The sequence below is a fragment of the Lontra canadensis genome, unplaced genomic scaffold (genome assembly GCF_010015895.1).
Source record: "Lontra canadensis isolate GAN:19392208 unplaced genomic scaffold, GSC_riverotter_1.0 scaffold18, whole genome shotgun sequence".
In the NCBI taxonomy this organism is placed as follows: Eukaryota; Metazoa; Chordata; class Mammalia; order Carnivora; family Mustelidae; genus Lontra; species Lontra canadensis.
The window spans coordinates 12,517,128-12,532,222 of NW_022631012.1; the positions used below are offsets into that span (position 1 = coordinate 12,517,128).

The window sequence follows — 15,095 nt, forward strand, 5'->3', positions numbered from 1 at the left end:
AGCATCTGCTTTCGACTCAGGTTATGATCCCAGGGTCCTGGGATTGAGCCCTGCATCAGGCTCCCTGCTTCACGGGGAGCCTGCTTGTCCCTCTCCGCCTGCTTTGCTGTTCCCTCTGCTGTGTATGCTTGCTTACTTTCTCTCTCTCTCTGTCAAATAAATTAAAAAATCTATCGAAGCAAATCCTAGCATCTTCTGCATAATTTTAGTTGTATTTTAAATTTACAATTATATTAACATCTTTACTAAAATGGTTTTTTCCCCTCCTCATTATTGTCATTATCACATAATCTGCCCTTCTTTTCAGTCAAGTCCATTCATGACTGTAATGTTGACATCACAAAAGTTCTGAAAGTTATTGGTGAGACCAAGAAGTACCTGCTCCAGATGCTTGTTATGTAAATTTGTTCTTCAGAATTTTCATTTAACGCTAATGTATGTGTGTTTTCTTTTTTGCTCAAGGTATTGCACATCTATTACAAATTTCCTGGTTATGGGGGGATTCCAGCTTCTTGCTAAGCCTGCCATGTAAGCAAATACATACCTTCCAATTACCATTCTAACAAATGAAGATCATATTTTATAGTGTTCTGTGTTTTTGAGTGCCCAGGAAAAGTTTTGGCATAATCATTTTATCAAATGAATCAAAGTGTAGACTTTCACTAACTCTTACAAAAGACAGGTATTATTAGCCCCTGATTATCATTGGAAGTCGTATGGTATTGAAAAAACAGGATCTGGGTCCTTCTTTATTATCCCTGAGACGGTGGACAACTCTCTTAATCAAATTGAGCCTCATTTTTTTCATCTGAAAAATGGAAATGTTTTTTCCCCTGCTTGTAAGTAACAAATAATGTATGTGATGGTATAGAGAAAAACACAAAGTGTTATACAAATATAAAGATTTTGCATTTAGCTTCTGGATAATAAATATAAAAGGCCCCTTACATGAGGCTAATCATTCTGAACAATGTAGATTCTTAACGAGTATTGACCTAGAGACAAAAGCAAGTTTAAAAAATTCAGTTATATTTTAAAAAGTCAGTATATCAAATATGTACTCACAACCCAGATTTAATAGATGTTAATATCTTGCCATGTTCGCCTTTGATCTTATATCCTAACATAGTAATAACACTCTTGTCTTACTTCTGATCTTCAAGGGAAATAGTTTTAGTATTTCCTCATTAAAGATGATTGCCTTAGGTTTTTGGTAAATATCATTTATAGTGTTACAGGTCTCCTTTCTTAAAAAAGGAAGAGGGGAGTGTTCCTTTCCATTCCTGAAAGTTGAAGAGCAATAGATTTTTTTAATGGTAAACATCCTTGAGTTCCCAAGATAAATTTAGTGATCTGCCTGTATTAGTTTTTCAGTACATTGCTGGATTCAATTTGCTGATACTTAAGATTTTGCATCTATATGAATGTGAGGTTTTCCTTTTCTGAACTTGACGTTTTGGTAAGAAGATTGCACTAGCAGTTATAAAGTGGGTGTGGGAACTTTGTTTTTCTGGAATAGTTTGCATGAGATAGAGAATATCTGTACTTTGAGATTTTGTAGAATTCATCTGTAAAAACATATGGCTTTTGGGGGGCATTTCTAAAGGGAGTTTTAAACTACTGACTTAATTTCTTGGATGAATAGATCTGTTCAGGACTTTATTTCTTCTTGTGGCTTTAATTATTTATATTTTTCTGGAAAATTATTGCATCCAAGCTTTCAAATTTATTGGTGTAATATTGCTACCATTTTCTTAAGATGTTTTTACCTCCATAATAACTGCAGTTTTATCCCCTATTTTTCATTGTTCTTATTTATTTGAGTCTTTTTTTTATCTAAGTTTTGTCAGCAGTTTACCCTCTTTAATTTTCTTTTCAAAGATTAAGCTTTAGTTACTTCTTTCTTTGTTTTCTATTCCACTAATTTCTCCCTTTTTAAAAAGTTTTATTTATCTGAGAGAGAGAGAGAGCAAGCTCAAGTGGGTGGAGGGCAGAGGGATAAGCAGACTCCCTGCTGAGTGCGGAGCCTGACACAGGGCTCCATCCCAGGGCCCTGAGATCGTGACCTGAGCTGGAGGCAGACTCTTAACAAACTGAGCCACCCAGGCGCCCCTAATGTGTTAATTTTTGAGTAACACGTACAAACCCAGCCATGTAAGGGGAAAGCAGTATTGCCACTATTGGATTAAAACTCCCAAGAGAAGATAAGCCAAACAGTCCCTGGTTCAGGTTTCCTGAGAACATACAAGGCCCTTTTGGGGAAAGTCCATAGGCCAAGAACCTGAGTGAATCCTGAAAAGTAATAGGACTTAAAAGAGTGGGAACATTTTGGTGCAGTATTGGGCATCCAGAAGAAACGTGGTCATAGTAGGTATGTGTTCAACATGTGCTATTTTCAGTCTCTCGGGAGCAGGTTAAAGCAGAGCAGTTCTGTGGGGTTAAGTGAGTGTCCTTAGCTGATCTCAGCAGCAGAACATGTAGGAGGAAGAATATGTAGGAGGAAAGAACATCCACACAAGCCAAATATAAATAATAATCTGGGTCATGTTCCCCAAGGCACCCTCAGATCTCTTAATTGCGTTGTAAGACAGTCCACTTTGTGCTATTGAACTTCTGGGCTCCTGGAAATTATTACGTATTTTCCATTCCAAGATAATATTTCATAATTTCAGAGCTATACATTTATTTTTTAGTTCTCTAAGAGATTATAAAATGATTCAGTCTTGCGTGACATTGTCTAATATGAAGCCTTGTGGGTAAGAATTGTAGTATAATGCTTATAAAGCACTCGGGGTAGTACCTGGCACGTAATTACTGCTTATTAAGGGGCAGATAATAACTACTATTCTGTCCCACCAACTCTTACTTCTTTCACGTCTTCTTTTTTCTTCTTTCACATCTTTTATGTATTTTGGTCTGATCATTGTCTCAGTGGGTTATTAATCACCATTAAAATTTGCAAAAAATTTTAATAATGAACTTAAATGAAACTAAATATAAAAACTAAATGTTGACTTCAGTTTAAAATGATTTTGAAGATTTCAGCATTGAAGTCTTCACATAGAATTAGCTCTATTGTTTCCTGTTAATTGTAGTACTGGTACCTACAGCTTTTCATTACTCTCTTGTAATAAATTTGTATTAGGTGTAGAAAAAAAAGAAGAAATTAGAAGTATTTTAGTATATGTGCTGCCAAAGCGAGCACTAAATAGAAATATTTTAATATTACGTGTCAGTTGTGTTGGAGCAAAGAGCTTTTGTTTTTCTCCATTATTTCTGTTTAGAACCACTGATTAGAGCAATTCGTCTTGCCATTTATTGCTGTGACTTTTGGCTTGGAAATTAACAGGTAATGGTGTCAGCTGGTCTCCCAATTATTCCCTGAAACTGCGGGATGCATGATTCATTTCCTAGAACTCAAGGCGTAGTTTATGATTAACCATCTCTATTATAGAGTTACTATTGCTACCATATGCTGCTTTTCATATGCAAAAATCTATTTTATAGGCAGGGGAAATTCTGTTAATTTTACCTACTTATTTCATTGTATTTATAGTCTACTGTCATAGCACCTAAACATGTGCATTCTGAAAAAAGTAGTGAAGTATATCTATTCAATATCATGCATATTTCAATACCAAAAAGATTAACTAAATTTCCTCTTTTCCTCTATCTCCAGTGATTTCCTAAATAAAAACCAAGAGCTGTTACAAGATTTATCAGAAGTAAATGATGAGAACACCCAATTGATGGAAATACTGAATACTCTGTTTTTCTTGCCAATCAGACGACTTCATAATTATGCAAAAGTTTTGCTAAAGCTTGCTACTTGTTTTGAAGTGGTAAGTTCCCGTAAATATCTCATTTGAACTCTTGGGAAAGCTGAGGATCATGGTTGTTTGTTTGGATTGTGCTACCCCAAGACCTCAGACTCCACTAATTTACTATTTGTATGTGTCTAATTAAATTAATTTGTCTTCAAGAACATGAAAGAAGAAAGTTTGTAGGTAAATCAAGTTCTCTTTGCTGTTGATTTGGTTTCTTTTTAGGACCTTCCCAAGGTTAATTTTATATTCATTTTTTGAAACTGTATCCGAAGTCGAGACCCAGTTATGCTACTCACTCAATAGTTGTCGAAGTTTATTGAGTGCATACTAATCCAGGTTGCAGAGAGCTCTTTAAAACCCTGGCCTTCTGTATAATAAGATCCCTGTAAGGCATGGAGTTATCCTGGCCAGGACTCAGGATAGACTCATGCCAGGGATTCTGGTCACCTTAGCATACGCTCTGAGAAATCAGTGTTACAGGACTTTCTCATAGGTTAAGTGGTCCACTTTCTGTATGAAATGAGTTGAGTAGAGTCCTAGAAAATTAGTACCACTGCAGGATACGGTGTATGTTAAAGCTGGTCCTGAGACATTGACCTTTGAAACTGTACTAAAATGTGTAGTTTCATTTTATTCCCACTCTGAAGTGCTCCAGAGAAACCAGGATGATTCTAGGGTCTCCTATACCTTAGAATCTTCTAAATCCCGGAAATTACCTCCTGATTTGGACAAATTGCAGTCTCTAGAGTGACCCTCAAACTGCTGTGGGCTTTTTACATTTGATTCTGCTGTGGTGTCATAGATCTTTTCTTTAGTCTGGTTTCAATGTTAACTCAAACTGATGTAGTTTTAACAATGAAGGTTTGAGCTACACAGGTAACCCACTGAGCTGCAAATGTCATCTCAATGTATCTTCAGTTAATCGAAGATCTTCCCCCATTAGACCAGCTAAGAACTATTCAGGGGGTCTGTTATGACAGTTTCCAGTCTGAAGGGTCCTAAATCTGTGTGAAAAACCAGACTCTTTAGTTTGGCATTTAAGGCTCTTGATAATCTGATACCATCTTTTGTTTCTAGCCTTATCTGGTTTGTTTAGATCCCTGATTGAACATCATACATGTTTTATATTTCCTTCATGAGACACTCTACCGCTATCCTCATTATGGAAAAATTTCAAGGCCTGGGTCAAAAGTCATTTTATCATGAAAATGAAGCCCTCTCTGACTATACCACATTCCCTCCTTTCCCAGTCTTTGAATTAGTTACTCCTTTCTCTGTGCTTTGTTAGTACTCTCTTTCAACATTATTCTCTTATTATGATCTGTAGGACTGGGGATCAAAATCATCTGGGGAAATTTTTTCAAAACACATGGCCATATCCCAACACTGCACATTATTATTAAGTAAATCTCAGGTACAGCTTAGACATCATATATACCTATAAATTTCTCTAGGTAAAAACACCTGATATTTATTAAATGCATTCCATGTGCCAGGTACTAAGCACGTTACGTGTATTCATTTAATCCCCATGTCAACCCTGTGAAATAGATATTATTATTATTATCCCCTTTCATCAGATGAAAGAATTGAGGCACAGCTGACAATTGGTCAAGCTAGAATTTATATCCAAAGGCTCCAGAGTCTTTTCTTTTAACCACTTTACTATATTGTCTCTTCTGATAGATAACCTGTTAACAAAACCATTGCATTATTCTGCTATGTTGTATATTTTTCTATCTTTTCTGCCTTGTTTTAAGCTCCCAGAAGACAACGATTGTACCTTATTTTTTTTTTCCCTGACACTCAGCAGAATATTCTGTATGTAGTACATGCCATTAAATGTTTTTTAAATGAATGGAAAATGAATATGAATCACTGTAAGAATTGTGTAATGTAAAGTAATTACTCATGGACATGAGGGGTCATCCTTTTGTTTTACCTTTTGCTGTCTTTCCACCTAGCATAGCAATTATACCCTGTCCTGTATTGGGTTACCCAAGCTTGGCCCACAAACCCCAGGGGGTTCCAAAGACCCTTTCAGAGGGGTCACAAGATCAGACTATTTTCAGGACAGTAGTAAGACATTTGCTTTTCCATGGTGTGTCATTTGCACCAATGGTGCAGAAGTAAGGGTGGACAAAACTGCTGGCTCCTTAGCATGAATCAGGGCAGTGGCACCAGACTCGTCGATGTGTTCTTATGCTGCCATGTGCTTGCAGTTAAAAAAGCAAAAGCAGTAAAAATATGCCGGTTTCACTTAGAAATACTCTTGATGACACAGCAAAAATTATTATTCTTATTTAACCTCAACCAGTGACTTTTTTTCTTTTTTTTTTTTTTTTAGATATAATTGACTTGTTACATTCTGTTTTCAGGTATCCCACGTAATAGTTCGCTAGAGAGATGTATTGCGAAATGATCGTCCACAATAAATCTCGTTAACATCCATCACCACACACACAGAAATACTTATCTTTTAAGATTCTGTGTGATGGGATGGGAGTACGCAGAGCAGCTCTGCTGCATACCAGAGTAGAGAGGTTTTTCAAGAAAAAAGCACAAGATCTCTATTGTTTGAGTTGAGAGCTGGTTTTTGTTTTTGTTTTTGTTTTTTAACTTGAAAGAACAGTTGGCAGATAACTGTGTTTATTCAGATTTGGGTATTAGGCAGATATTTTCTCAAAAATGAGTAAATGAACCTGTCACTTCAAGGAGAACAACTGACTCTTTGTGGTGAATGATAAAATCTGAACTCTGAAGCAAAAAGTAAAATGTGGGAAGCATGTATGTATCACTGTTAAGTTTGGCAGTTTCCCAGTACTTGACAAATTTTTCTGATGAGATTGGTGATAATATTAACATAGAATTTTTGATGTTTTATAATAAAATGTATCAACATTTGGAAGGTCTGCATAACTCAGTGAACCAGTATTTTTCCAGATGTCTAATCCACATGCTATAAAATCATGTGTAAGTAAAAGATCTATCCAAAGTGTAAGATTGATCAGTGGATTTAATTTAACAGTAGAAAAAGTTTGATTAATATAGTTTCATATTCCACATTTCCACTACTCTTTAAGAACCTACCACTTAACAACTTTTGGTTTAGTTTCAAAGACGTCCACTATTATTTAAAATGGCTGTAAAAATAATCCGAGCCTTCCAACTATATATCCTTATAAAGTAAGATTTTCTGCATCTGTTTCAACCAACAGATTAAATCAGTAACAAATGGAAATCTGTCATCTTGTCAGCCAGATAATAAGTAGATTTGAAAAAATGTAGAATAATGCTGCTTTTCTCACTAAGCATTTTGTTGTTGTTTTGGAAAATATATTTTTCATTTAAACTGGTACTGTATTTGAAGTGAGTTAATAAAGATTAAAAGTTATTTTTATTTTTCAACTTTATTTTCTAGTATGGTAAATGTCAGTAGATATAGCCCAGATAAGCAAAATAGAGGGCCTTCCCGAGACCAAAACATTTGAGAATTCCTCCCCTATTCTGAATTCTCTGCTGCTTTCCTCACTGATAACTGTCTAAGGAGTTTGTTTGTTTCTCTCCCCTGGAATTATGCCTCTGTTTCATATATACATGTACAGTAGAATGTTCTGGAACCAATCTTCTTTCTGCTCAGCCCCCCTTAGTGCACCACGTCTGTTCTTCATTTGGATTTCTTCCCTAAATTTAATACTATATCAACACCATACTGAGATTCTGGACAATTGTTTTATATTCTTTTTCTCCCCCTTCCCCCTTTATTGGCTTTCAGACATCTCCGGACTACCAGAAACTGCAGGATTCCAGTTCTTGTTACGAGTCTCTTGCTCTCCATCTCGGCAGGAAAAGGAAGGAAGCTGAGTACACACTGGGCTTCTGGAAGACCTTTCCTGGGAAGATGACGGTAAACCATGCCAATTGTCATTACCCCAGCAAACAGCAGGCGTATCCCTAACAAATGTCAAATTTTCTCCTTTCGTCACTTGTTTATGATAATGTTTTAATGAGCCCTTTTCTAAGGGTGGTCAAAGGAGCACAGCAATAAGAGCTCTAGACCTCAGCACCTACCCTCATTTCTAGGAGTCCTCTCTGAACACATAACACTTTTTGTTTGTTCCTGTGTTTTTCTTCATTTCCTTCGAGTGCCTTTATTAAATGTTCAGATCCTGTCTAACTTCAGGTTTAACACCAATCTAAGCTATGAGGCACAAATTCTCCTAAGTGTGATTTGTGTCTTTTTCATTTTCTCTTTGTGTGCTAACATAATTCTGATGGTTCACTTATGTGTCTGTGTTCAACTCCAGGATTCCTTGAGGAAGCCAGAGCGTCGGCTGCTCTGCGAGAGCAGTAACCGAGCCCTGTCTCTGCAGCATGCTGGAAGGTTTTCTGTGAACTGGTTCATTCTCTTTAACGATGCCCTAGTCCATGCCCAGGTATGCCAGATTTGTAACTTTTACTTAATTAAGCCATCAGTTTGTAATAAAAATTTTGTGATTTTGCTGAAACTATTGAATAAAAGAGAATGTTTGGGGCACCTGGGTGGCTCAGTGGGTTAAGCCTCTGCCTTCGGCTCAGGTCATGATCTCAGGGTCCTGGGATTGAGCCCCATATCGGACTCTCTGCTCAGCAGGGAGCCTGCTTCCCTCTCTGCCTGCTGCTCTGCCAACTTGTGATCTCTCTCTATCAAATAAATAAATAAAATTTAAAAAAAAAGAATGTTCAGCTTGCATTTGTGGTATGAGCCACATTTCAGGGAGCTCTTTTAGCTTCCAGCTTAAAATGAATATCAGCCATGTGAAGGGGTCCTTGTAGCAGAGATGGCAAGACCCACTGGGATTAGCTATGTTATGGGGACTCTGTGTCCGAGATGTGGCACTGATGTGGACTCAGCCATTAGAAAGGGGTTATATAGCAGAGACTCCAGGGCCCACATGAGCTTTCTCAGATATGTCTCCGTGTTCTTTCTTTCAGTTTTCCACACATCATGTTTTCCCTTTGGCTACGCTATGGGCAGAGCCACTCTCTGAAGAAGCTGGTGGTGTGTAAGTGTGTCCCCTTTCCCAGGCCCTCATCTTCATTCTCTCCCTCTGCTACCTAGGTGGTTTCCTTAGACATGAAAAAAAGCTCAGGAGTCCTCCCCATTCTGCATAATGAGGCTTACTTTCTCCGCCTGTAGATAGTAAAATGGCCTGTTGGGAAGATCATGGCTGATCATAAGTGATGGAAGGGCTTCTCCATTGCTCACATCCCCATTGTGCAACACAGAGCAAATTGACTCTGTGTCCTTTCTATCTCCTACTGTGAGAACCAAACCCAGGGCATGTCTGCATTTACATTTAATTGATTTCTGCTCCTCTTGAAACAAACAAGTTGCTTTTCATATTTGAGGAATGGTACCATAATGACAGGTTGTCATACCTATCGGTATTTATCCTTGTGAACATTTTAGGAATGGCTTAAAGATAACTACACCCGAGGAGCAGTTCACTCTCATTTCATCAACACCCCAGGAAAAGGTTAGTCCATGATGATATTTTCTTTTGATCTTTTGGCCTGGCTACTTCTGTCTCTTATGCTAGGAAAGAAAAGATAAAAATTGTTCTTCCTTGGCTAATGATCCATAATTATCTGGTAAGTCTTTGTTAAACCAAGACTATAAGTTTGTTTTTTTTGTTTTTTAATGTGGCTTAATTTGGAACGTCCAGCAGTGAATTCCAAGAACCAGTCAGGATTACTCAATAAGAAAAGCGTTAGGAGACGGAAAAATTATTCCCAGCAAGGAGAGCTATCAGGATTTAAAGCAGTGCTTGGATGAGTTATTGCCTTAAGCTTATTGACACCTACTTTTTTGTTCCTAGACTAAGTGGCTGCGGGCTATAAGCCAAGCTGTGGATCAGGCTTTGAGGGGAACATCTGATCTTCCCCCTTATGGAAGTGGCAGCGGTATTCAGAGGCAGGAACCACCCATCTCACGCAGTGCCAAATACACTTTCTACAAGGATCCTCGCCTGAAGGATGCGACCTATGATGGACGCTGGCTTTCAGGGAAGCCTCATGGCAGGTGAAAACCTTTAAGATTTATGTGTGGGGTGAAGGGATGATAGCCTGATTCGATACTGAAAAAGTATCAGTTCTCTGAAACATTCATTGATGTGTATTATTTTTTTCTTATGCTTTCTAGAGGGGTTTTGAAGTGGCCAGATGGGAAGATGTATTCTGGCATGTTCAGGAATGGCTTGGAAGATGGGTAAGAAGATTGTATAAAACATAAGAGTGAATTCAGCTTTAGCTCACTGATGATACTGTTAATGTATTAGGATTTATTTTCAAAACAAATAGATTTTTGTTTTGTTTTTTAGAAATGCATGCAGTGTACTAGGGCTTACAATGTGGGTGTGTGATCATAAGAGGGCTTGGAATGTAGGAAGCAGCCTTGGTTTACCTGGAGTGAATCATTTACCTTGATAGCCTTGTGACCTCAAGTGACACAGCCCTTCTGTATGTTAAAGTGGGACTGTCATCTGTCCATTTCTCAATGGTGAAGACTGAGAACCTGGGTAATATTGATGGGGAACTGTTGAGATAGTAGTGCCCTTTACACAAAGGCATAGACAGATTTTCCTTTCAGTAGTTATACTTTTTTTTCCTTTCAGTAATTTTAAGTCATCTTTAATTTCTGGGATATGCTAAAGGAGAGATCTTCTACATGATGTATTATCCTAATGGTACTTAAGTGACATTATTTTTGTATAAGCTTGTCATGTTTTCTAACACAAAATATTTGTACAATAAACTTATGGCAGTGAAGTATTTTATATTATGTAAGAAAAGTAATTTACTTTACTATATGAAAAAGATTACTATACAAATTGGATAGATTTTTGTGTGTGTGATGATGTAAATTTTTATAATGTCTTTTAATCTCCTTTTAATGGAATTTTACAATGAAAGGAGACTTCAGATAATCTCATTTACACCCCCCCCCCCCCCCCCCCCAATGCGTGGATGAGGGAGGTGGGTATCTGCGCTTATCCAAGGTGATGTGGCTCCTTAGTAGCAGAAAGGCGTAGGACATAGGTTTTCTGTTTTTCACTGGAGTTAGGCTGAAACATGTCTCTGTGTAGTGGGATTGAGTCCTCACTCCTTTAAACTTTATGGTAGCTTGGTATCATAATAGATACATTTTAAACCCATTTAAAATCCCATTTACCCCTTTCCGCCATAGGTAGTTCTTTTTCCTGTTCTCCTTGTTAAAATGTTTACAAGTGCATCTGTAGAAAAGGTGAATATGTCCCAAATGTATCGTTTGATCCTTTTTTTCCCTCTGCAATAGATACGGAGAATACAGAATCCCAAACAAAGCATTGAACAAAGAAGACCATTATGTGGGCCATTGGAAAGAAGGAAAAATGTGTGGTCAAGGAGTCTATAGGTAATAACATTGGAAAGGTTGTTGGGCTGGTGTTGCTTTTTCAAAGACTCATTTAGACTTAAATGTATGTGTAGCCAGAATTTCCAAGGAGTAAGTAAATTTTATTTATTCTTTTTATGACTGCAACTGTTTAAAAAAATCTTATAAGGGTAACTTCTTATCTATCACAAGATGAAAATATTAGGTTTTTTTTAGTTTTCTACAAAACTGTATAAACCTTAGAAACCTTACTTTATCATAAAATCTGCTAAATGTCTTCCTTTTAAATTTATCTTATATTTATTAAACAACTCTAACATGGACAAAGCCTATCATTCTTTCAGGGATTACTCATTATTTAATTTTCCCATGAGGGATTAATGCAATTTTTCCGGGTACCTCTGTGGCTCAGTTGGTTAAGCGACTGCATTCGGCTCAGGTCATGATCCCAGAGTCCCTGGATCGAGTTCCGCATTGGGCTTCCAGCTCCACAAGGAGTCTGCTTCTCCCTTTGACCTTCTCCCCTCTTATGCTCTCTCTCACTCTCTAATAAATAAATAAAATCTTTTAAAAAAAATACACGTTTTCCCCTGTGTTAACACGGAATACCATCCATGATGTCTAATTTCTAAGCCTCATTCATTCAAATATGAAAAATTTTGATTGGTGAAAAGTAATCATATAAATAAATAATTACAGCTACCAGTGGGACATGAGTATAATTTTGAATTTCCTAAACTTTGTAAAAATGAGCATCAGAATTCAGTGTTTTTGTGATCTTTATCCATTCTTTGTAACCACAGTTATGCCTCTGGTGAAGTGTTTGAAGGCTGTTTTCAAGATAACATGCGTCATGGTCATGGTCTCCTGCGAAGTGGAAAATTGACTTCCTCTTCTCCCAGCATGTTCATTGGCCAATGGGTAATGGATAAGAAAGCAGGATATGGTGTCTTTGATGATATCACTAGGTACAGTATTCTACTTCTAATCTCAGCGTTGAGTGATAGAGGATAAAATTCCTGTACTTCCCAGTAACAGTGATGCTTTTATGAAGGCTTAGCTAAGATCTTAATTAGACAGTATTGAGACATTTTTCAGTAAGACAACACAGTTGTCAGGCATCATTTTATCCATTTGCTTATAAACCAGATAATTGGTTACTTCTTTACAAGATCAAGATCTTTCAAAATTAACCTTGGTGCCATTTTCCTAAAGCTCCACATGTACGAAGCTTTTAGTGTTACGGAGGTTACCAAATCTTTAAATATTATAAAAAGAAAAACCTTTAAAACAATCTGTAGATAATAGGAGTAAAAGGTCAGAGGCAACCAATGGAAATTCCCTTTTGGGGTCATAAGATGGCATCCAAACACCTTTCTGCTTAGGTCTTTCTTTAGGTCAGGGACTTGTTACCATGCTAGCAACCCAGCAATCAAGCTTAAATTCAATTAACTAAACCTTGGGGAGGAGTGTATTTCTTTTGCCTCCATATTTGATTTAGCCTGATTTGCTTTTGGACTTAATATATACTTCTTTCCCCTTCATGTTATTTTTATAATGTGGGGTTTTAAAATTTAGATGTTATTACTAAACTCCATGATTATTTAACAAGCACTTCATACCTACTTTGTTTTTTTAGTGGAGATTAGTAAAATTTCCCTGAGTTTGAGTTTGTGAAGAATGAGACTTCTTATATGATAAACCTCATTTATTTGTTTAAGGTTAGTAAGTTTTGGAGTTAAAAAAGTATGCATGTATTTGAGCCTGTGTATTACATTTTGAATTATTTTGAGTTGAATTCTTGGCATTCCTTTTTTCAATTATCAAGGACATACATGGAATATACGCAAACCTATGTCAGGTAGACTATATTATTAAATTCCTGAGAGAATGTTACTCTGAGTAAGACGTCTTTGTACTACATTGTTCCATGTTTGAGGAGACACAGAGTTAAACACTTTAATCAGAAAAATGGAACAGATACTAACGAAGGGGTGATGCTTGGAATCTTCCATGTTATAATTGTTTTTTTTTTAATCTCCTCTTTATCATCAGTTTTTCATTTCATTTCTTTTCTATTTCTATATAGGGGGGAAAAGTATATGGGAATGTGGCAAGATGACGTATGTCAAGGGAATGGTGTGGTAGTTACCCAGTTTGGATTATACTATGAAGGCAACTTTCACCTTAATAAAATGATGGTGAGTAGTAGAATACTTTGCTTATAGTTATTGACTTTTTAAAACTTCCATGCCCTTAACTTTTAAATCATCATTTTATTAATGTTCTACCTTCTTGGTAGTATTTTTCTTGTCTTTTAAGATTATTTAAGGCTTTGGGGGATATGGCTGTATGAACTCTTAAGTTCTTTGAGTTAGAACTCTAAGTTTTAGAGTTCTAAGTTTAGAGTTCTAAGTAACTTAGAACTCTAAGTTACTTTTAGAGTTCTTACTTTTAAGAACTCTAAGTTACTTTGCATTTTGTCTGTTGTGATTTTTGTTTTGTTTCTTCCCATAGGGAAATGGGGTTTTACTTTCCGAAGATGATACTATTTATGAGGGAGAGTTTTCAGATGACTGGACTCTTAGTGGAAAGGTTGGAAACTAACTTTCTTCTTCCTCTAATATAATCTTCTACTAATTTTTCTTTGACTTTAAAAAGAAAGTCTACCTTACCATAAAATTCACCTGTTTTAAGAGTACATTTCAGTGACTTTTAGTAAATATAGAGTTGTACAGCTATCACCACAATCCAATTTTAGATCCTTTCACATTATCCAAAAAGATTTCTGTCACCATCTCCTGTTCATTTTCAGTCACTGTCTGTTTCTATCAGCAGTCCCAGACAACCTCTAGTGGACTTTGTAACCCTGTAGATTTGTCTTTTTCAGGTCTGTCCTTTAGTGGAATCAGGCAATATGTGGGCTCTTCTTTGTGTCTTCCTACACTTGGAATAATGTTTTTGAGATTTTTCCATATTGTAGCCTATATAGCAATTCATTCCTTTTTATTGCTGAGTAGTATTCCAAAGTCACATTTTGTTTATCCCTTCACCAGCTGATGGGCATGGGATTATTTCTATATTTCTCTATATCTCTATATTTTTCTGTATTTGTCTGTATTTCTCAGACTATTAGGAATAATACTGCTATAAACATTTGAATACAACTTCTTGTTGGAGCATAATGTTTTCGTTTCTCTTGGGAAAATATTTAGAAATGGAATTGCTGGGTCGTATGGTAAATTGATATTTAACATATCAAGAAGCTGCCAACTATTTTCCAGAATGGCTACATCATTTTACATTCTCATCATCAATTTATGAGGAATCTAATTTCCCCACATCTTTGCCAGTATTTTTTATTTTGTTGTTTTTTTTTTTTTCTTTCTACAATTCTAGTAGGTGTGAAATGCTATTTCATGGTTTGGATTTACATTTTCCTAATGACTAATAATGTAGAGCATACTGTCATGTTCTTATTAGTGATTCCTGTATCATCTTTGGTGAAACACTTATTCAAATATTTTGACATTTTAAGAATTTGCTTATATAGTCTTTTGTGCCTTATTGAATTTTAAGGGTTTTTATAATCTTATTGAATTGTAAGGGTTTTTTATATATTCTGGATATAAGTCCTATATCAGCTATAGGATTCACAAATTCTTACAGTCTATGGCTTTCCTTTTATTTTCTTATTAGTGCCTTTTGAAGCACAAAACTTTTTAATGAAGGCCAGTATATCAGGAAATTTTTATGAATCAGGCTTTGGATGTCATGTCTAAAAAATCTTTGCCTAACTCAAGATTATTAAGATTTTCTTCTCGGGGCGCCTGAGTGGCTCAGCTGGGTAAGTG

The 15,095-nt window shown here is 36.3% G+C and overlaps 1 protein-coding gene across 1 annotated transcript in view; it reads left to right on the top strand.

The window, feature by feature from the left end:
- Window positions 1-15,095, top strand: part of ALS2 (alsin Rho guanine nucleotide exchange factor ALS2) — a 77,500-nt gene that overhangs the window by 42,840 nt on the left and 19,565 nt on the right. The window contains 12 exon segments of the mRNA XM_032860067.1: window positions 463-528; window positions 3,680-3,842; window positions 7,603-7,734; window positions 8,135-8,263; window positions 8,802-8,872; window positions 9,280-9,346; window positions 9,689-9,891; window positions 10,012-10,077; window positions 11,164-11,262; window positions 12,045-12,209; window positions 13,331-13,442; window positions 13,759-13,836. Coding sequence (XP_032715958.1) covers window positions 463-528; window positions 3,680-3,842; window positions 7,603-7,734; window positions 8,135-8,263; window positions 8,802-8,872; window positions 9,280-9,346; window positions 9,689-9,891; window positions 10,012-10,077; window positions 11,164-11,262; window positions 12,045-12,209; window positions 13,331-13,442; window positions 13,759-13,836 — 1,351 coding nt within the window.